General features: G+C 50.2%; 1 protein-coding gene across 4 annotated transcripts in view; it reads left to right on the forward strand.

The window, feature by feature from the left end:
* LOC119967651 (muscular LMNA-interacting protein) overlaps nucleotides 1-9,646 on the forward strand; it is a 229,085-nt gene extending 219,439 nt beyond the window's left edge. For all 4 annotated transcript variants that reach the window (XM_038800451.1, XM_038800453.1, XM_038800452.1 and 1 more), the window contains one exon: nucleotides 9,089-9,646. In XM_038800451.1, the coding sequence (XP_038656379.1) occupies nucleotides 9,089-9,094 (6 nt within the window). In that variant the 3' untranslated portion in view covers nucleotides 9,095-9,646. The remainder of the gene's footprint in view (nucleotides 1-9,088) is intronic.
* Nucleotides 9,647-21,305: the final 11,659 nt, after the last annotated feature.

Consider the following 21,305-nt stretch of genomic DNA (forward strand, 5'->3'; position numbering starts at 1 on the left):
ATGGGGGCCTCTGGCCCTGGCACACATCCCTGCAGCCAGGGGTACCACCCGTGGCCCCCCGCCCGGTGCCCTTGTAGGGAGCTACAGTGAGCGTTGAACTGGGTGGACTGCCTGATGCCCCGCTGGTGGTTAGCGGCCGGTTGGCTGGTGGGGTTGGGGGCTGGGGAGTGGAAGAGTCAAGGCTGAGGGGTGGGGGTGGAGCGGGCACCCATACAGCTGGTGTCACTCTGCAGAACCAGGGGACAAGGTGGATGGTCCGTGGGTGCGCAGCAAGATGGCTACCTTGCATGCTGCAGCAATGGCAGTCCATTCTTGGGCACCGCCCCAGTCCCGTGGGTGGTCACCCTGGCCCCATGGCCCTTCCCCCACCCCGACCCTGCCGGCCCCCACCTTCGGCCCTGGGGGACGCCACCCACCACCCTAGCCAGACCGACCAGTGTCAGGACTGGCAGCCCATGGCTGCACCTCTCTGTGTCCTTTCTGTCCCTCATCAGCCACATGCCGGTTTCATGATTTTTTAAAACACAAGTGAACCTTGTCATCAGGAATTCAGCCCATCGGAGGCAGAGAATCATGGAGGCCCCGGAGAATACCGGGTTGGGGCCAGTAATGGTCTAGCAAACGTAGTTTACTATACGTACATTCCAGAATGCATTGACGCCGCCGTTGATGCAACATGGAATTGCGATTTAGCATCAAACCGGCGCCTGTCACAATTTCGGCGTCAGATCCGATTCTCCGACCAATCACGTTTCACGATTTCGGCATCGGCCGACAGAGACTCCTGCCCAGGGTCTCTTACCTGCTGTTCATCCAGGGGGCAAGACCGCCGATAACTACATTAAATATTGCCCTCTGTGTGAACCCCAATGTCACCATTTGAAAAAGAGCAGAACACTTCCCCAGTCCTTTGCCCAATGTTCATCCCTCAATTAACATGACTTGCAAAAAGATTATCTGCTAATTTACTGCATTGCTATTTGCCAACATTATTGCAGTGACTACACGTCAAAAGAATTTCATTTTGGCTGTGGAATCCTGAGGTTATGCAAGATTCTTTCTCCTTCCTCTATTTAAATTTTCAGAAGGCCAACAGGCACCCTTTTACAAGATCATGAAGGAATTTGTAATATCGTTCAAGCCGAGTCAATCTCCTGTGGCTTTGCTTATGATTGGCCAGGGAAAATGCCACGTCTTTTAACTATGCTTATTTTAACTATCCAAGAGGTTGTGGTAGAAAATCTGGAGCATGCAAAAATAACAGATTTACCTGCTATTTATTAGTGGTCATTGGCACCACTGTGAAAGACAGTAAGGGTGGAATCCATCACCATTGCAGTCTTACCCTTTGGCTGGCTTTTTCAGCCAGCAGTGAAGCAACTGAACTTGTCACTGACCTTGAAGAACACTTTCCATGGAGGCCTAGCAATCACCATTGAACAGTTTTCCCTTTCCTAACTTCAATTTGAATCTGGTGCCAAGTCAAACGGATCTCCAGGGATCTAGCAGCAATGATATCATAAAACAGGTAAGCAACCAACCGCACTGAAGTATTCTCATAGTCAGAAAACCAGAAAGTAAAACTCTAAATCCCGTCACTTTTGATTTTACATATTTCGGAGGGTACATAAATTATTGTGACAGAAAAACGAGTTTACGGTTAAAGCTGAAATATCATGAACAAAGTTTAATGAAAAACGTTGTTTGGTTAAATGTGGAACTTCTAATCATACTGGAGGAATTTGGCATTCCAGAAATATCCTACAGACGGTGAAGATGACGATCCTCCCGAGATTCCTGTTTGTTTTTCAGTGTCTCCCTATTTTCATTCCGCGGTCCTTCTTTAAAAGAATCAATAAAACCATCCTGGGATTTGTTTGAGCGGGGAAGTCCCCACGGGTAAAGAGGGGGATGCTGGAACGGAACCGTAGCGAGGGGGGACTGGCGTTGCAGAACCTCAGCAACTGCTACTGGGCGGCTAACATAGCCATGATAAGGAAATGGATGGTGGGTATGGGGTCGGTCTGGGAGCGGGTGGAGGCTGCTTCGTGCAGGGGCACCAGCTTGGCAGCCCTGGTCGCGGCTCCCCTGCCATTCCCGCCAGCCAGGTACTCCACCAGCCCTGTAGTGGTGGTGGCTCTGCGGATTTGGGGCCAATGGAGGAAGCATGCAGGGGAAGTGGGAGCGTCGGTCTGGTCCCCAATATGTGACAACCACCGATTTGTCCCGGGGAAGATGGATGGCGGGTTTCAAGCGTGGCGGAGGGTGGGGGTGGGAAGGATGGGCGACTTGTTCCTGGAAGGGAGCTTCGCGAACATGAGGGCGCTGGAGGAGAAGTTCGGGCTGGCGAGGGGGGAATGACTTTCGGTACTTGCAGGTGCGGGATTTTGTACGTGGACAGGTCCCGTCCTTTCCACGCCTTGCACCAAGGGGGATCCAGGACAGGGTAGTTTCCAGGGGTGAGGTAGGAGAGGGGAGAGTCTCGGATATTTATAAGGAGCTTATGGGAGCGGAGGACACAGGGACCGAGGAACTGAAACTCAAGTGGGAGGAGGAGCTTGGTGGGGAGTTGGAGGGCAGCGTATGGGTAGGCGCTCTGAGGAGGGTTAATGCACCCGCAACATGTGCCAGGTTCGGCCTGATTCAGTTCAAGGTGGTTCACCGGGCCCACATGACGGTGGCCCATTTGAGCAAATTCTTTGGGCTGGAGGACATGTGTGCTAGATGTGGGGGAGGACTAGCGAACCATGTCCACATGTTCTGGGCGTGTCCAAAAACTCAGGGGATACTGGCAGGGATTTGCGGACGTCATATCCCGGGTACTGAAAACAAGGGTGGCGATGAGTCCAGAGGTGGTGATTTTTGGGGTGTCGGAAGACCCGGGAGTCCAGGAGGGGATAGAGGCCGACATTGTGGCCTTTGCTTCATTGATAGCCCGGCGACGGATACTGTTGGCCTGGAGGGACTCAAAGCCCCCAAAGGCCGAAGTATGGCTGTCGGACATGGCAAGCATTCTCAGCTTGGAAAAAAATCAAGTTCGCCTTACGAGGATCACTATCGGGGTTTGCCCGGAGGCGGCAACCATTCATCGACTTCTTCACGGGGAACTAATCGTTAGCGGAGGGGCGGAGGGGTGGGGGTAGAATAGTGTAGAGTAGGGGGAAGAATAGGCGGGTCTATTTGCGAGAGTGGTACTGTTACTTGCACTATGTTTTTTGTAATTGGTATCTGCACACTAATCTACATTGTTACTGTTTACAATGCCAAAAATACCTCAATAAAATTGTCTGTAAAAAAAATATATAGAAGAATCCGTAGAATCCCTACAGTGCAGAAGAAGGCCATTTGGTCCATCAAGTCTGCACCAGCTACTTAAGCCTATAGCTCCACCCTATCCTTGTAACCCCACCAATCCTTTTTGGACACTAAAAGGCAATTTAGCACAGCCAATCCACCTAGCCTGCACATCTTTGGACTGTGGGAGGAAACCTGAGCACCCAGAGAAAACCCACGCAGAAACAGGCAGAAAGTGCAAACTCCACAGTCACCCAAGGCCGGTTTTGAACACGGGTTCCTGAAGCTGTGAAGCAGCTAACCAATGTGCCACCAATGCTGCCCATATGATCTTAGCATATGGTGAAAAACCCAGTTACAGCTCATTCAGCAAGGTTTAACCTTTTCAAGTGATGTAGCTGCATGATTAATAGTGTAGGAGGGGAGGCTTTCAACAGTTCAATGATTTTTAATGATTGCAGCCTGGCATATCTCAACAACACATCCGCTGGAGAATCACTGAATCACTGATAGCAATTTTGTATTTTCCCATTGAACTCCATATGTACGGACTCAGGAAGTAGCCAATAGTTTCAGAGGAGGCAAAGATGGTGAACACTGACAGTTTTGATGTCAATATCATCACAAATGCTAGGCCATTCTTTCAATGGACTCCTGTCATAAACATAATGATGCAAAAAACATGAGCATTTCAATGTATTCTCTTGCTGACGATGGCTTTGTCGATTGGAGAACGCTTTTTTGTATTACATGAGCGCCCCCCTCCCTCCACTGCTTTGGTGGAACTTCAAGGACTTTGCAAGAAACATACTTTTCATGCAAAATACACACGAGTGTCAAGTGAGCACTATCAACGAAAAACCAGAACCTGATCTCGCTTAAAGTCCACACAAACATTTCTAAAACTGTAAAATGATCAAGAACAGAAATCTTGGTTCCCTGTTAAATGCAGGGACTATGATAGGGTGGACATCGAGAGCCTTTTTCCTCGGATGGTGATGTCCAGCACAAGGGGACATAGCTTTAAATTGAGGGGAGCTAGATATAGGACAGATGTCAGAGGTAGGTTCTTTACTCAGAGAGTAGTAAGGGCGTGGAATGCCCTGCCTGCAACAGTAGTAGACTCGCCAACACTAAACATATTCAAATGGTCATTGGATAGGCATATGGACGATAAGGAAATAGTGTAGAGCAGGGGTGGGCAAACTACGGCCCGCGGGCCGCATGCGGCCCACCAAGATCAAGTCATAAAAAATTTTTTTTTTTTTTTTAAACATTGTTTTTACATTTTTTTATTTTTTTATTTTAAGGTTAATGGGGGGGGGGGGGCTGTTGGGTTACTGGTATAGGATGGATACGTTGACTTGAGTAGGGTGATCATTGTGAAGTTTCATGTGAAGTTTCTACTTTAAAATATTAATTAATAAAAATTAATTGCTTTTTTTTCTTTAAACTGAGTTACTTTGTTTTTCAAATAAATGTGTTTCATGTAAAGTTTCTACTTTAAAATATTAATTAATAAAAATTAATTGCTTTTTTTTCTTTAAAAACCTTAATTTTGGCTATTTTAATATTAATTATTTTACTTAATATACTATGCGGCCCTTTAAAATTGTGAATTTCTGAATGTGGCCCTTGCACGGAAAAGTTTGCCCACCCCTGGTGTAGAGGGACTTTAGAAGGGTTTCACAGGACGGTGCAACATCATGGGCCGAAGGGCCTGTACTGCGCTGTAATGTTCTATGTTCTATAGGGTGGCATACAAGCACAGTGGTTAGCACTGTTGCTTCACAGCTCCAGGGTCCCAGGATGGATTCGCGACTTGGGTCACTGTCTGTGCGGAGTCTGCATGTTGTCCCCGTGTCTGCGTGGGTTTCCTGCGGGTGCTCCGGTTTCCTCCCACAGTCCAAAGATGTGCAGATTAGGTGGATTGGCCATATTAAATTGCCCTTAGTGACCACAAAAAGGTTAGGTTGTGTTACGGGGATAGGATGGAGGTGTGGACTTAAGTAGGGTGCTCTTTCCAAGGGCCAGTGCAGACCTGATGGGCCGAATGGCCTCCTTCTGCACTGTAAATTCTATGATATAGCACCTCTCCACTTGTTAAAATCAGCTGACTCAGCTTAGAATGAATCCAAGATCTTCCCCTTTTAAGTAGCTAAGCTATCTACAGGCTAAATTAATTGTCGTGTCAATCCCTGGAGTAATAATAATTGTAGTTGGCATAAGAATCAAGCAGTTAGTATTTTGATCAACCCTGTAAAGAGAGGTGATCAAAAGCTTGGTCGCAGAGATGGGTCTTGAGTGCAGTAGTGTCTCAGAGGAGGAGAGCAGGGGGACAAGGTGGATGGTTTTAGGGAGGGAACTTGCCATTCATTTTTAACTTTGCCATTTACATGGAACTTTCAAGCTGTATTGAATGGAATTTAGCCTGGAGTGTGAGGCTGGATATAGCTATCCTGGACACCAGCTGCCGTTAGGATTAGCACTATGAGTCATGCATCATGATTTGTACTGATAAAATAAGCTTACACCAAATGTCTCAAGTCAAATCACGGGGAGAGCCAGAGGTATTTTATTACATGAAGCACAGTTCTTTCAACGATGTTGATTAATTTTTGCAAGTTTTAACTGAAAACTGAAAATTCAAATTGTGCGCAATTTCCTGCATTTTAGAACAGGTGATTATAAAGTCTAGAACTGTTCAGGATTAGAAATATTCATTGAATAAACTATTTTTTGAAACTGAAGCACAAAAACACAGGTAAAGAGGTCAAAGGATCAAATAATATATAAAAATAAATATTTAATGTAAATATAATAAAAATGGTGACACAGTGGTTAGCACTGCTGCCTCAGAGCACCAGAGACCCGGGTTTGAATGCGGCCTTGGGTGATTGTTTGAGTGGCATCTGCATGTTCTCCCCATGTCGGCGTGGGTTTCCTCCCGGTGCTCTGGTTTCCTCCCACAGTCCAAAGATATGCAGGTTAGTTGGGTTGGCCATGCTAAATTGCCCCTTATTATCCAAAGGTTAGGTGGGGTTACAGATTTGCGGGGTAGTGAGCAACATCAAAGACCCTCTATCAAAGAGTCGGTACAGACTCGCTGGGCTGAATGGCCTCCTGCACTGCAGAGATTCTATGATTCTATGAATATTTGGCTGTGGACTGACACTGGGAGGCAAAACGATTCATCTTGGAGCACTTTAAACATCTTTTCCCTAGCGCAGGACATTTCCCTTTTAAATGGGCAGTGCCACAGCGGTAGCACGTCATGGCGTCCATGACGTCACGATTCAGCAGCGCTCGCGCATGTGCGACACGCTCTTCTGGCTGGGGTCGGTACTTTACATACACACGCAATCTTGCGTGATCGCGTTTCTCTTGACTGCGCGCATGCGCGGACATGCTGTAATGGGTGCCAGCCGCCGGAAAAGAAGGCCTGTGAGGAGAGGCCACCATTTTGACATCTTCCACGTCATGGAGTACTTTCTCCATTATTTTTTTTCTCAAGAAGCTCCAGTTACTGCTGTTTGTTTTTGTTCTTGCTATGGTAGTTTTTAAAGTTAAATCATTTTGCTGCATTAATGATTCCTTAAATTTTTATCTGAGAGACCATAGATTAATTGATCCCTGATGATGGAGTCTGTTACATCAGCATAGTTACAACATTGTGCTAGCAATCGGAGATCTGTGATAAAATTAGAGATAGTCTCCCCGTTTTTTTTGGAATCTGTTACGCAGGTTAAATCGTTCCATGGTTTTATTTGACTGTGATTTACAGTGTTCATCAAAGTTTGCCATTATCACTTGAAAGCTAGTTTTATCTTCATTGTCACCATACGTAAAAAAGTTATAAATGTCTACAGCTTGCCGGCCTGCCGTTGAGAGTAATATCCCAATCTGTCTCCCATCGGAGGCTGCATTTAAGTCAGTAGCCGCCATGTATATTTGAAGCTGCTGTTGATACATTTTCCAGTTACTATTTAAATTACCGGTAGTTTTCAGCAGCTCTGGAAGTGGCATGTGGTCCATCGCTTCGGTAGGTTGTTTGGAATCAAAATGCTGCAAAGTCTTCCAGAGTCGAGCGGCTGGCCCGTTACTTTTGCTGCTTGTTTTCGTTCTTTCTGGTCTCTAACCTAATCTATCTAGTACTGTCCGATTAAAGCCAACCTGGTACCATGTTTTGTTACCTGTAAGGCAGGTAATCTGTGCTACTCAACTAAGTTATAGTAGAGGCTTTGGAAGAAGGCTCAAAGACGTCCAGAAGTTTTATAGAACGTTTATTGAGCAACACAACTTAAATAACTGCATGAGTTCTTACTTTAAGAACTGTAATAGTAGAAAGGTTACAACATTTCTATACACTACAACTAGGCCTGACCACACTAGCAGCCCTGAGCTAAATCTCTGCCTCTGTTCTCCTCACAGTCTAATTGACCCCACAGCCCAGAGGGCTCCTTGCTTCCCCATTTTATACACACCAGTGCTGCCCCCTAGTGGCCTTTCCATTAACCATCAGCCCCTTCTGTACATACCCATGTAAAGATCACTACAGCAATGTCTCCCGTAAGATATAATTAATACAATTAAGGCTAGCAGTTGAGAGTAGAGTATAGCAAACTGTATGGAGGAAGAAACTTAATGGATGTGGGTCTATAGAGTTTATTAAAGTGGAGGGAATGGGTTTAGGGTGTGCAGAGAAGTAATTGTTGTGTAACCATAATGTAAAGTGGCTGAATGGCAAGTCGCTACAGATTCCCTTTCTAATAATTAATGAGTAAAACTGGTAGATGCACACATTATCACCTGAGAAACTAACTGTATGGGTCTGGGAGACTGTAAGATGGCAAAATGTTTATCATGGAGAGATGAAATAACTGCAAGGGGATGATTTTTTTTTGTTCTTTTAAAAAATTTGACATTTGACATGGGTGGCACGGTCGCACAGTGGTTAGCACTGTTGCTTCACAGCTCCATGGTTCCAGGTTCGATTACCTGCTTGGGTCACTGTCTGTGTGGAGTCTGCACATTCTCCCCTTTTCTGCATGGGTTTCATCCGGGTGCTCCAGTTTCCTCCCACAAGTCCTGAAGATGTGGGGTGCGATTCTCCGCTCCCCATGCGGCCTGGGAGAATCGCGGGAGGGCCCCCCGACACTTTTTACGCCCCCCCGGTGCCCCCCCCCCCCCTCTCCCCCCCCCCCCCCCCCCCCCCCCCTCCCCGGCTTGGAAAAATCTCCGCTCGCCGTTTTGGCGCATCTAGGGGCCCGATTGGGACGGGAGCACCACGACTGTGCTCAGGAGGGGACAGGCCCGCGATCGGTGCCCTCCGCCGCCCGGCAAGATCAAGCCGCCACGTCTTGCTGGGCGGCTGAGGAGAAACACGGCCACCACGCATGCGCGGGTTCGTGCTGTCTGCGCGATGCGCGGATGACTTCACATTCTCGGCGTGACGAGGTCACTGCCGAGAAAGACGGAGGCCCGCTCCTAGCCCCCGGGTGGGGGTGAATCAGGTGTGGGGAGCAGGCTCCGAGGCCGTCATGAACCTCGGCCGAGTTCACGACAGCCTTCACGAATTCGGCCCCCTGCGGAGAATTCCGCCCGTGCTGTTAGGTAATTTGGACATTCTGAATTCTCTCTCCATGTACCCAAACAGGCGCCAGAATGTGGCGACTCGCGGCTTTTCACAGTAACTTCACTGCAGTGTTAACGTGTGGCAATAAAGATTATTATTATCAAACTGCTCATTTTTATGTTACATGACTAATTGTTTGATTATTTATTTCTTCTCTAGGTATAAGACTGCAACTTGCCATGCTCATGAAGTAACATCATCTCACTGAATTCAAAAGGGCTTCTTTTATTGTAAATTTGTATTTTTTCAACTCTAATATTTTATGAAAACTGTAGTGTGTGGGTATGCAACACCATCTGAAGCAAAGTTCCCTGATGTTTTTTTGTATATTGAAACCTTTCAACATATGCATCTGAGTTGTCACTTATGCACAATGTAATCATTCAATATTGTCGATTGTCAATAATCAGTCACATGTTTCTGTCAGTCCAGTAATCGATATACAGTTGAGACATTTTTGCTTCTGTACCTGCCGATTAGTCCCAATGGAAGCCATTTTGTACATCTGCCACATGTTCCTCATGCTTTTGATCTTTTTCAACCAGGTTCAAAGACGTTTTGGAAAAAATAAGTTAATTTTCATGCCAACTTATCCGTAAAGCCATCTCCAGATGATTTCAATGGATTTTACATCATATTCTATGTATGAATGTATGGAGTTGAGGATGCTTTTTGGAAAAATAAAGACTCTCAAATTTTACTGATACGATTTTAAAACAAGCTATCTTGAGCTTCAAAATTTTTTTTAAACACATTTTATTCAAACTTGTATCAAAGTAGGTTACAGCAAATAAACACCCCGGGAAACATTCTTCCCAACAATCCAACTATACAGTTTGTACAGAGTTTTCTCCTTTTCCACCCCCCCCCCCCCCCCCCCCCCCCCCCCCCCCCCCCCCCCCCCCCCCCCCCCCCCCCCCCCCCTCCCCACCTTTTCTCAAACTCCCCTGCTCATGCATACCCTTAACTCATACTTTCTCTTCTCTAACCGCAGGAAGTCATACAGGTCACCCAACCTTGCTGCTACCCCCGGTGGCGATGCCAACGCCACTCCAGCAAAATTTGCCGCCATGCAATCAGAGAGGCGAAGGCCAAGGCATCGGCCTTCCTCCTCTCCATGAGCTCCGGCTTCTCTGAAAACCCAAATATCGCCACCAAAGGGTCCGGGTCCACTCTCTTCTCCACTATCATGGCTAAGACTGCGAATACTCCCGCCCAGAATCTTCACAATTTTTCACAATCCCAAAACATGTTGCATGATTCGCTGGCCCCCGCCCACACTTCTCACACTCATCTGCTCCCCTCTGAAAGAAGCCACTCATTCTCGAGTCATCTGCACCCTGTGCACCACCTTGAACTGTATCAGGCTCATCCTTGCACAAGAGGAGGTCCCGTTTACCCTTTGCAGTGCCTCACTACATACTCCCCAATTGATTTCCATTCCCAACTCCGCTTCCTATTTCTCCTTGATCTTCACCACCTGCTCACCTCCCTGCTCCCCCAGCCACTTATATATATCCCCAATTCTTCCCTCCCCTTCCACATCCGGAAGCAGCAGTCGCTCCAGCAGGGTGTATCCCGGCAATCTAGGGAACCCCTTCCGGACCTTTCACGCAAAGTCCCTAGCTTGTAGATGTCTGGACTCACTCTCCCTCGGCAGCTCTACCCTCTCCCTTCGCTCCTCCAGACTGGCGACCCATTCCTCCAAATACAAATCCCTCACCTTGAGCAGCCCCATTTCCCTCCATCTCCTGTATACACTATCCATCCACACCCCCCACCCCGCTCAAAACCATGATTCTCGCACAGTGGCGTTAACACCGACATTCACCCTAAAATGCCTCCTCAGCTGATTCCATATCTTCACCGTGGACTGCACCACTGGGCTTACTGAATGCCTACTCGGAGCCATTGGCAATGCTCCATCACCATAGCCCTCAAACTGGAGCCCTTACAAGATTCCTCCTCCAACCTAATCCACTCTACCCCTTCTCCTTCCTACCACTGCCGCACCTTGTCCACTTTCACCGCCCAATAATAATGAAGCAAATTTGGCAAAACCAACCCCGACTGCTGCCTCTGCCTCTGCAGCAGGGTCCTCCCCACCCTCGGCTCCTTCCCCGCCCATACAAAGTCAGAAATGATCGTGTCCACTTTCTGAAAAAAGGCCTTTGGTATAACGATTGGATGAGCCTGAAAGATAAACAAGAACCTCAGCTGAATATTCATTTTCACCACTTGGACCCTCCCCACCAACACTAAGTGCAGTGTATCCCACCTCTTAAGATCCTCCCTGGCCTCCTCCACCAACTTCATTAAGTTCCACATATGGAGCTCCGTCCATTCCCTCGCTACCTGAATCCCCAAGTACCTAAACCTATCCCTCGCTACCCTAAATGGCATCCACCCCTAAATTAGCCCACTGTGCCAGCTCATTCACCGGGAATACTTCGCTTTTCCCTGCATTCAGCTTGTATCCCGAGAACCCTCCACACCTCCCCAACAGGCCCATAATCCTTCCCATACTCTCCAACGGATCCAAAACATACAGCAAGGAGTCATTGGCATAGAGCGATACCTGATGCTCCCTCTGTACCCTCATTATCCGCTGCCACTCTGCCGACCCCCTGAGAGCCACCACCAATGGCTCTATGGCCAGTGCCAACAGCAGCGGTGACAGCGGGCACCCCTGCTTTGTACCCCTGTGTAAGTCAAAGCTTTGTGAGCTCATATCATTCGTCCTCACCCTCGCTCTTGATGCCACATACAGCAACCGCACCCATGCCACAAATCTCGGCCCAAACCCAAACCTTCCCAAAACTTTGAATAATTACCGCCACTCCACCCGGTCAAATGCCTTCTCCAGGTCCAAGGACACCACCACCTCAGGTACCAGAGCTCTCGAAGGATTTATCAACACATTCAACAGCCGTCTTATATTACTCGTGAGCTGCCTGCCCTTCACGAAGCCTGTTTGATCTTCTGCAACCACCCCCGGGACACAATCCTCCATCCTCCCCGCCAGCAACTTAGCCAATACTTTCACATCCGTGTTCAATAGTGATATGGGTCTATACGACCCACATTCCACTGGATCGTTCCCTTTTTTTGGGATTAGTGTGATTACTGCCTGCTTCATCGTCTCCGGCAACTCTCCCTTCTCCAGGGCAGCACGGTAGCATAGTGGTTAGCACTGTTGCTTCACAGCTCCAGGGTCCCAGGTTCGGTTCCCGGCTGGGTCACTGTCTGTGCGGAGTCTGCAAGTCCTCCCCGTGTGTGCGTGGGTTTCCTCCGGGTGCTCCTGTTTCCTCCCACAGTCCAAAGATGTGCGGGTTAGGTAGATTGGCCATGCTAAATTGCCCGTAGTGTCCTAAAAAGTAAGGTTAAGGGGGAGTTGTTGGGTTACGGGTATAGGGTGGATACGTGAGTTTGAGTAGGGTGATCATTGCTCGGCACAACATCGAGGGCTGAAGGGCCTGTTCTGTGCTGTACTGTTCTAAATCTAAATCTAAACCTAAACGCCCCCAACAGATGTGGTGCCAGGTCCGCCGCAAATTCTTTTAAAAATTCTGCCGTGTACCCATCCGGCCCAGGGGCCTTCCACGACTTCATATCCCTGATACTACCCCGCACTTCCCTCAGCCCCAGGGGCTCCTCCAACGCCTGCCTTTTTGCTGGGGAAATTCCACCTTGTCCAGAAACCACCCCTTGCTCTGCCTCATAAAGTCCCTGGTAATACTCTCTAAATGCCTCATTTATCTTCCCTGGCTCTGACACCACATCCCCAGCCCTGGTCCGGATCTTCAATATTTCCTTGACGCAGGTTGCCTCCGCAGCTGGTTCGCCAGCATGCGGCTCGCCTTCTTCCCATACTCGTATTGCACCTCTCTTGCCCTATGCAGTTGCCCTACCGACCTCCCCATTGTTAGCCTGTCAATTTGCCCCTGCAACTTTTTCCTCCTGGCCAATCCCTCCACGATGGGCACCCTCGACTATTCCCTGTCCACCTCCACTACCTCGCTCACGAGACGGTCATGTTCCGCCCTCATTTCCTTATTAGCACGAACCGTAAATGAGATAATTTCTCCCCGGACCACTGCCTTCAGTGCTTCCCAAAAAATGCCCGCCGACACCTCCCCATTCTGATTGACCTCCACATAATCCCTAATCATCAACCGCACCTTATCACAAAAAACCTCCATCCGCCAACAACCCTTAGTCAAACCTCCACCCTGGCCTCTGCTCTCATCATGTACTGAACCGAATATCCAGCCAGTGGGGTGCATGGTCCGAGATAACTATCTTGAGCTTCAAATTGTTAATTTTTTTTAACACTTTAGGCTTACAAATTCATCACTCTGAAATCATGTTGATAAACAAAATTAGACTAGCAACCATACATTTCAAAAGAGGATAAAGGGCGCAATCTAATGTTAATGTTTTTAAGTGTAATTTGTGGCTGGTTTTGCTGGGAGTTTCTCACTGAGAGGTCTGCCAGGCTTGCAGTTCCAGGATACCACCCTGTCCAGAGGGTATGCACCCAGAAAACCCCCCACAAGTGCCATTCCGTCTATTTCCCATTTGTGGAGACCAGCGCTGGACGGCGCTTGCCCGAGGTTTCCAAAGTGAGGGGATTAGATCCCACGCTTTAGTTAGATGTCGGGACGAGCTTTCTCACTCTAACATTCCGATCTGTCAGAAAGTGATCCTGTCCACAACGGGTGGGATTCACATTGTGACGACTCGCGAGATTGGGTTTGATCTTGTGAGACGTGGTGAGCCGGATAGATCCCCAAAGTGGGATCTCCCGGCATCTACCGATGCGCCCGAAAACCAGTGCAGCGCAACGCGACCGGTAGATCCCGCTTGGTTCAGTAAAATGGAAACATAAAATGAAAATTGTTGAATCAAGTGAAGCAGGAGGCAGGATTTTCCAGCTGTTTCCACCAACAGGTCTTCCGGACCCACCCATGGCGAAATGCTCCCACCACGGGATTCCTGGCGGCAGAGGTTGCGAACAACAGGAAACCCTATGACAGGGGCGGGGCCTAAAGATATTGCCATTGTCCAATGGCGGGCTGCCTCCACCACAAAACATGCTGCAGGTGAGTGGAGGGGTTGGAGGGAGAATCCCACAGGTGGGAATCCCACCCAGTCTTTTTTACATATATTGGGCAGAACCCTTAACACCTCACCCTCTTCCCATGGCACCTTCCCATGCAATCGCAGAAGGTGTAACACCTGCCCCTTTACCTCCTCCCTGCTCACCATCCCAGCGCCTAAACATTCTTTTCAAGTGAGGCAGTGCTTCACATGTGCCTCCTTCAGTCTGGTCTATTGCATTTGATGCTCGCAATACGGCCTACTCCACATTGGAGAGACTAAATGCAGACTGGGTGACCACTTCGCAGAACACCTTCGGTCCGTCCGCAAGCAGGACCCAGACCTTTCTGTCACTCGCCATTTCAACTCACTCATATCCTCATGTCAATTCTTGGCCTGCTGCAATGTTCCAGTGACGTTCAGTGCAAACTGGAGGAACAACACCTCATCTTCCGATTAGGCATGTTACAACCTTCCAGATTTAACATTGAGTTCAATGGGCAGCACGGCAGCATAGTGGTTAGCACAATTGCTTCACAGCTCCAGGGTACCAGGTTCAATTCCCGGCTTGGGTCACTGTCTGTGCAGAGTCTGCACGTTCTCCCCGTGTCTGCGTGGATTTCCTCCGGGTGCTCCGGTTTCCTCCCACAGTCCAAAGATGTGCAGATTCCGTGGATTGACCATGCTAAATTGCCCTTAGTGTCCAAAATTACCCTCAGTGTTGGGTAGGGTTACTGGGTTATGGGGATAGGGTGGAGGTGTAGACGTGGGTAGGGTGCTCTTTCCAAGAGCCAATGCAGACTCGATGGGCCAAATGGCCTCCTTCCGCACTATAAATTCTATGATTCAACAACTTCAGACTATGAACTCTCTCCATCACCTTCACCCTTGATGTACCGTCAATTACCACGAGACGAGAATGAGTGAAACAATCGAGGCTTTATTGCACAAGGTGTTGTGCCTCCTGCAGCTGGAACCAGAATGGGAGCAGCGCAGGAGAGCAGAGACTTTTATACAGCGCCTGCTGGGAGGGGCCAGCAGGCTGGGATTTACTGTGATATCTGTAATACATGGGCAATACCGAAATACATGCAATGTGTTACCAGTGGTGTTTACCACATTCACCCCCTGTGTCCGGCGGGGGTGAAGAAAAACATTACAGATTGAGTCTGTCGGGGGCTCTGACCCTCCGCTGCGATCGCCTCAGTCCTGGTGGTGATGTGGGCGCCGACCTGGTCACCTGCAACTCCGGGAGCATGTTGCCCTCGTCTTCGTAACCCCTTAGTGGATCCAGTGAGGGGACGGATCCTGCTGGGGTGGGGGCTGCGGTGCGGTTTGCTGGTGGGAGGGTGGGTGGCGCATGAGTGAATGAGGCAACCAGGGGGAGGGAGGAGCGGTGTCAGGTCGGGGGTTGTGGGTGCCAGGTCCCGGAGGGAGACTGTACCCTGTCGCCTGCCGGGGTGTGCCACATAGGTGTACTGCGGGTTGGCATGGAGGAGGTGGACTTTCTCAACCAAGGGATTTATGGCTCCGCACATGCTTTAGGAGGAGGACGGGTCAAGGAACTGTCAGCCATGTTGGGAGCAAGACCCCGGAGGTGGACTTCCTAGGGAAGGCAAACACATGTCCGTGAGGGGTCTCATTAGTGCACAGGAGTGACCGGATGGAGTGGAGCGCGTCGGGGAGGACCTCCTGCCAGCGGGAGACCGGGAGATTTCTAGACCGAGGGGCCAGCAGGACGGCCTTCCGGACAGTCCCGTTCTCCTTCCCCACCTGCCCATTTCCCCGGGGGTTGTAGCTGGTCGTCCTGCTCGAGGCGATGCCCTTACTAAGCAGGAACTGACGCAGCTCATCACTCATGAAGGAGGACCCCGATCGCTGTGGATGTAGATGGAGAAACCGAACAGAGTGAAGATGCTGTGCAGGGCTTTGATGACCGAGGCAGAAGTCATGTCGGGGCATGGGATGGCGAAAGGGAAACGGGAGTACTTATCAATTACGTTGAAGAAGTACACGTTGCGGTCGGTGAAAGGGAGGGGCCCTTTGAAGTCCATGCTGAGGTGCTCAAAGTGGCGGGAGCACTTCAGGGTTGCTCTATCTGGTAGAAGTGTGGTTTGCACTCCGCGCAGACCTGGCAGTCTTTGATTACGGTCCTGACCTCCTCAATGGAGTAGGGCAGGTTGCGGGCCTTGACAAAATGGAAGAACCGGGTGGCCCCCGGGTGGCAGAGGTCCTTGTGGAGAGCCCGGAGTTGGTCCACTTGTGTGCTGGCATATATACCGTGGGATAGGGCATCAGGGGGCTCATTGAGCTTCCCAGGGCGAATCACGATCTCATAGTTATAGGTGGAGAGCTCGATCCTCCACCGCAAGATCTTGTCTTTTTTGATCTTGCCCCACTGCATATTGTCAAACATGAAGGCAATCGACCGTTGGTCAGTGAGGAGAGTGAATCTCCTGCCGGCCTGGTAATGCCTCCAATGTCGCACAGCTTCCACAATGGCTTGGGCCTCCTTTTCAACAGAGGAGTGCCGAATTTCGGTGGCATGGAGGGTGTGGGAAAAGAAAGCCATGGGTCTGCCCGGCTGGTTGAGGGTGGCGGCCAGAGCTACGTCTGATGCATCGCTCTCCACCTGAAAGGGGATGGTCTCGTCGACCGCGTGCATCATGGCCTTGGCGATGTCTGCCTTGATGTGGTTGAAGGCCTGGCGGGCCTCAGCCGTCAGGGGAAAAACTGTGGACTGAATGAGTGAGAGGGCCGTGTCCGCATAGTTAGGGACCCACTGGGCGTAATACGAGAAAAACCCCAGGCATCGTTTCAGGGCCTTGGGGCAGTGGGGGAGGGGTGTTCTAGGAGGGGAGCGTGCGGTCGGAGTCGGGCCCTAGGACTCCATTTTCCACTATGTAGCCAAGGATGGCCAAGCGGTTGGTGCGGAACATACATTTCTCCTTATTGTAGGTGAGGTTAAGGAGTTTGGCGGTATGGAGGAATTTTTGGAGGTTTGCGTCGTGGTCCTGCTGATCGTGGCTGCAGATGGTGACATTATCTAGGTACGGGAAGGTGGCCCACAGCCCGTACTGGTCAACGATTCGGTCCATCTCTCGCTGGAAGACCGAGACTCCATTGGTGACGCCAAAGGGAACTCTGAGGAAATGATAGAGGCGGCCATCTGCTTCGGATGGGCGGATGGGGAGCTGATGGTAGGCGGACTTCAAGTCTACTGTGGAGAAGACTCGATACTGCGCAATCTGATTGACCATGTCACATATGCGTGGGAGGTGGTACGCGTCGAGCTGCGTTTACCGGTTGATGGTCTGACTGAGCACTTGTGCTCTCCAGGGGCTGTTACTGGCCTCAATGATCCCCTCCCGCAGAAGCCGTTGGACCTCCGACTTGATAAAGGTCCTGTCCTGCGCACTGTGCCATCTGTTCCTAGTGGCAACGGGCTTGCAGTCTATGGTGAGGTTTGCAAACAGTGAAGGTGGATCGACCTTACGGGTCGTGAGGCCGCAGATGGTGAGGGGGGCAGGGGTCCGCCGAATTTCAAAGTAAGGCTTTGGAGGTGGCATTGAAAATCAAGGCCTAGTAACAGGGCCGCGCAGAGATGGGGGAGGAAGTAGAGCCTGAAGTTGCTGAAATCTACGCCCGAACGGTGAGGATCGCGACGCAGTGCCCCCGGATTACCACGGAATGGGATCCGGAGGCCAGGGAGATTTTCTGGGTGACGGGGAGTACCGGAAGGGAGCAGCACCTTACCGTAGCAGGGTGCATGAAACTCTCTGTGCTCCCGGAGTCAAAGAGGCAGGTTGTCTCGTGCCCGTTGATCTTCACCGTCGTCGTAGCGGTCATGAGGTTGCAGGGCCGAGACTGATCCAGGATGATGGAGGTGAGCTGCGGAAGATGTTGGGAGGTCCCGGGCTGATCAGCAGTGGCGGAGGTATCAGCGGGCAGCGAACGGCCTGATGAGCAGTGGTCCTGAGGCGCGGTCCAAAATGGCGGCAAAGATGGCAGCGCCCACAGGACGTACATGGCGGGCGGCATCAAAGATGGAGGCTCCCACGGGCCGCACATGGCTTGTGGTGGAGAAGGTGGCGGCGCCCCTGGGGGGTGTAGCAATGCCGGGCCTGGAAACAGCGCCGACCGACCGGGGCTGGCAAACGGAAATGAAGCGGCCCTTGTTCCCGCACCTGTTGCAGGTCACGCTCCACTCCGGGCAGCGCTGCCTGGGATGTTTGCTCTGGCCACAAAAATAAAACTTGGGCCCCCCGGAGTTGGCTGGCGGCCACGCGGCGCAGGCTTGCAGTGAGCTGGAGTCGGCAGCTGGTGGGGCCCACAATGCCCACGAGGGTGCCGCGCGGTCGGGGGTGTACGCCTCCAGATTACAGGAGGCCACTTCTAGGGAATTAGCAAGCTGCCTAGTCCCTGCAAGATCGAGCGTACCCCCTTCCAGTAGTCGCTGGCGAACGTACGTAGACTGAATGCCCGTGACATAAGCGTTTCTGATTCGTTGTTCGGTGTGTTGGACTGCCGAAACTGCCTGGCAATCACAGTTCCTACTGAGAATCTGTAGAGCCCGCAAGAAATCGTCCTGCGTCTCCCCCGGGAGTTACCATCTCGTGGCCAGGAGGTGCCTGGCGTACACTTCATTCACCGAGTTAATGTAATGTCCCTTTAGTAGCGTCATCGCTTCAGTGTAGGTGGGCACATCCCGGATGAGGGGAAAAATTTCAGGGCTCATCCGTGAGTGGAGGACTTTGAGCTTCTATGGGTCCGAGAGGTCCTCAATGGCTGCTCTGAGATAGCCTTTGAAGCAGACTAGCCAGTGGTCGAAGGTGGTCATAGCATTGGCTGCGTGAGGGCTCAGTTCCAGGAGATCAGGCTTGATTAAGATGTTCACCTTTTAAAATCTTGTGCAATAAATTGATATGCCGTCAATTACCACGAGACGAGAATGGTGAAACAATCGAGGCTTTATTGCACAAGATGTTGTGCCTCCTGTACCTGGAACCAGAATGGGAGCAGCGCAGGAGAGCATACACTTTTATACAGCGCCTGCTGGGAGGAGCCAGCAGGCTGGGATTTACTGTTGTACCTGTAACAGTAAAGGGGCCTCACGGTAGCATGGTGGTTAGCATCAATGCTTCACAGCTCCAGGGTCCCAGGTTCGATTCCCGGCTGGGTCACTGTCTGTGTGGAGTCTGCACGTCCTCCCCGTGTGTGCGTGGGTTTCCTCCGGGTGCTCCGGTTTCCTCCCACAGTCCAAAGATGTGTGGGTTAGGTGGATTGGCCATGCTAAATTGCCCGTAGTGTAAGGTTAATGGGGGGATTGTTGGGTTACGGGTATACGGGTTACGTGGGTTTAAGTAGGGTGATCATTGCTCGGCACAACATCGAGGGCCGAAGGGCCTGTTCTGTGCTGTACTGTTCTATGTTCTAATACATGGGCAGTACCGTAATACATGCAATGTGTTACTTGTGGTGTTTACCACAACCCTATTTTTATTTCTATCAATTTATCTTCATTTCTTCCATTGATCTGTATTCCCCTCATCATTTATCCTTCCCCCATCCTATTTCAGCCACCTGTTCCCTGTTCCCAGTTGCCCTTTGACACGCTGCTCACCTTTGTTCTGCCATTCACACATTCTAATCTCTTTATGTGCCACTATCAACACCCTTCTTAGCCTTGATCACCTCCATTTACATTCCCTTTGTCTTTCTGTCCCCAACATCTTTGTCAATATCCATCTATCGCTGGCTCTCTATCCAGCCCCACTGTTCCATGCCGCCACACCCCCCTCCCCTCCCCCAACAACAATACATATTTTTCCCTATTTCCAGTTCTCTCCAATTTGGCAGAGTCATCCAGACTCGAAACGTTAGCTCCCTTCTTCACAGATGCTGCCAGACCTGCTGAGATTGTCCAATATTTTCCGCTTTTATTTCAGTGCCCATTCTGTCAACGTCCTAAATAATCCTGACTGTTTCAGTGAGATTACCTCTCGTTCTTTTAAACTTCAGAGAATTTGGACCCAATTTACTCAGCCTCTCATCACCAACCGTCTCATCCCAGGGACCATCCCAGTGAATCTTTGGCGGGTTGTAAAGTAAATTGGACCGACCTTTTGCGGAATCAGAGCAACTCCAAAGCTATTTAACAATGTCAAATGGGGACCCAATTGAAGATTTACCACCCCCATTCCCAGCACAAGCAATTTTCACAAGCACGGGATTGGGATGTGCATAGCCAGCCCTAACTCTGCACTCCTGAACTGATCCCATTCCACTGGAGGGTTAGGCATCTCCTAACCACTCATAACCTTTATGGAGCCATGCCAGTCACAGCCCCTTAGAGGAATTATGAGCCATTGTCTGGATTCCGGAACCTTTTGAAAGGCAAACTTAAAAAGTCTTACCCATCCCACCAGCCATTCCCCATGCTCACTCATAATTTTTTTTTAATTTTAAAATTCAGAGTACCCAATTTTAATTTTACAATTAAGGGGCAATTTAGCGTGGCCAATCCACCTCCCCTGCACATCTTTAAGTTGTGGGTGTGAGAGACCCACGCAGACATAGAACACAGAACATAGAACAGACAGTAGCACGGTAGCATGGTGGTTAGCATAAATGCTTCACAGCTCCAGGGTCCCAGGTTCGATTCCCGGCTGGGTCACTGTCTGTACGGAGTCTGCACGTCCTCCCCGTGTGTGCGTGGGTTTCCTCCGGGTGCTCCGGTTTCCTCCCACAGTCCAAACATGTGCGGGTTAGGTGGATTGGCCATGCTAAATTGCCCATAGTGTCCTAAAAAAGTAAGGTTGGGGGGGGGGGTTGTTGGGTTACGTGTGTAGGGTGGATGCGTGGGTTTGAGTAGGGTGATCATTGCTCGGCACAACATCGAGGGCCGAAGAGCCTGTTCTGTGCTGTACTGTTCTATGTTCTACAGTGCAGAAGGAGGCCATTCGGCCCATCGAGTCAGCACTGACCCACAAGGCCTCACTTCCACCCTATCCCAGTAACCCCTCCTAACCTTTTTGGTCACTAAGGGCAATTTATCATGCCCAATCCACCTAACCTGCATGTCTTTGGACTGTGGGAGGAAACCGAAACACCCGGAGGAAACCCACGCAGACACGGGGAGAACGTGCAGACTCCGCACAGACAGAGACCCGGCGGGGAATTGAACCTGGGACCCTAGTGCTGTGAAGCCACAGTGCTATCCATTTATGCTACAGTGCTGCCCGGGCAGACACGGGGACAATGTGCAAACTGC

Source organism: Scyliorhinus canicula, chromosome 6, assembly GCF_902713615.1.
Source record: "Scyliorhinus canicula chromosome 6, sScyCan1.1, whole genome shotgun sequence".
NCBI classification, from domain to species: domain Eukaryota; kingdom Metazoa; phylum Chordata; class Chondrichthyes; order Carcharhiniformes; family Scyliorhinidae; genus Scyliorhinus; species Scyliorhinus canicula.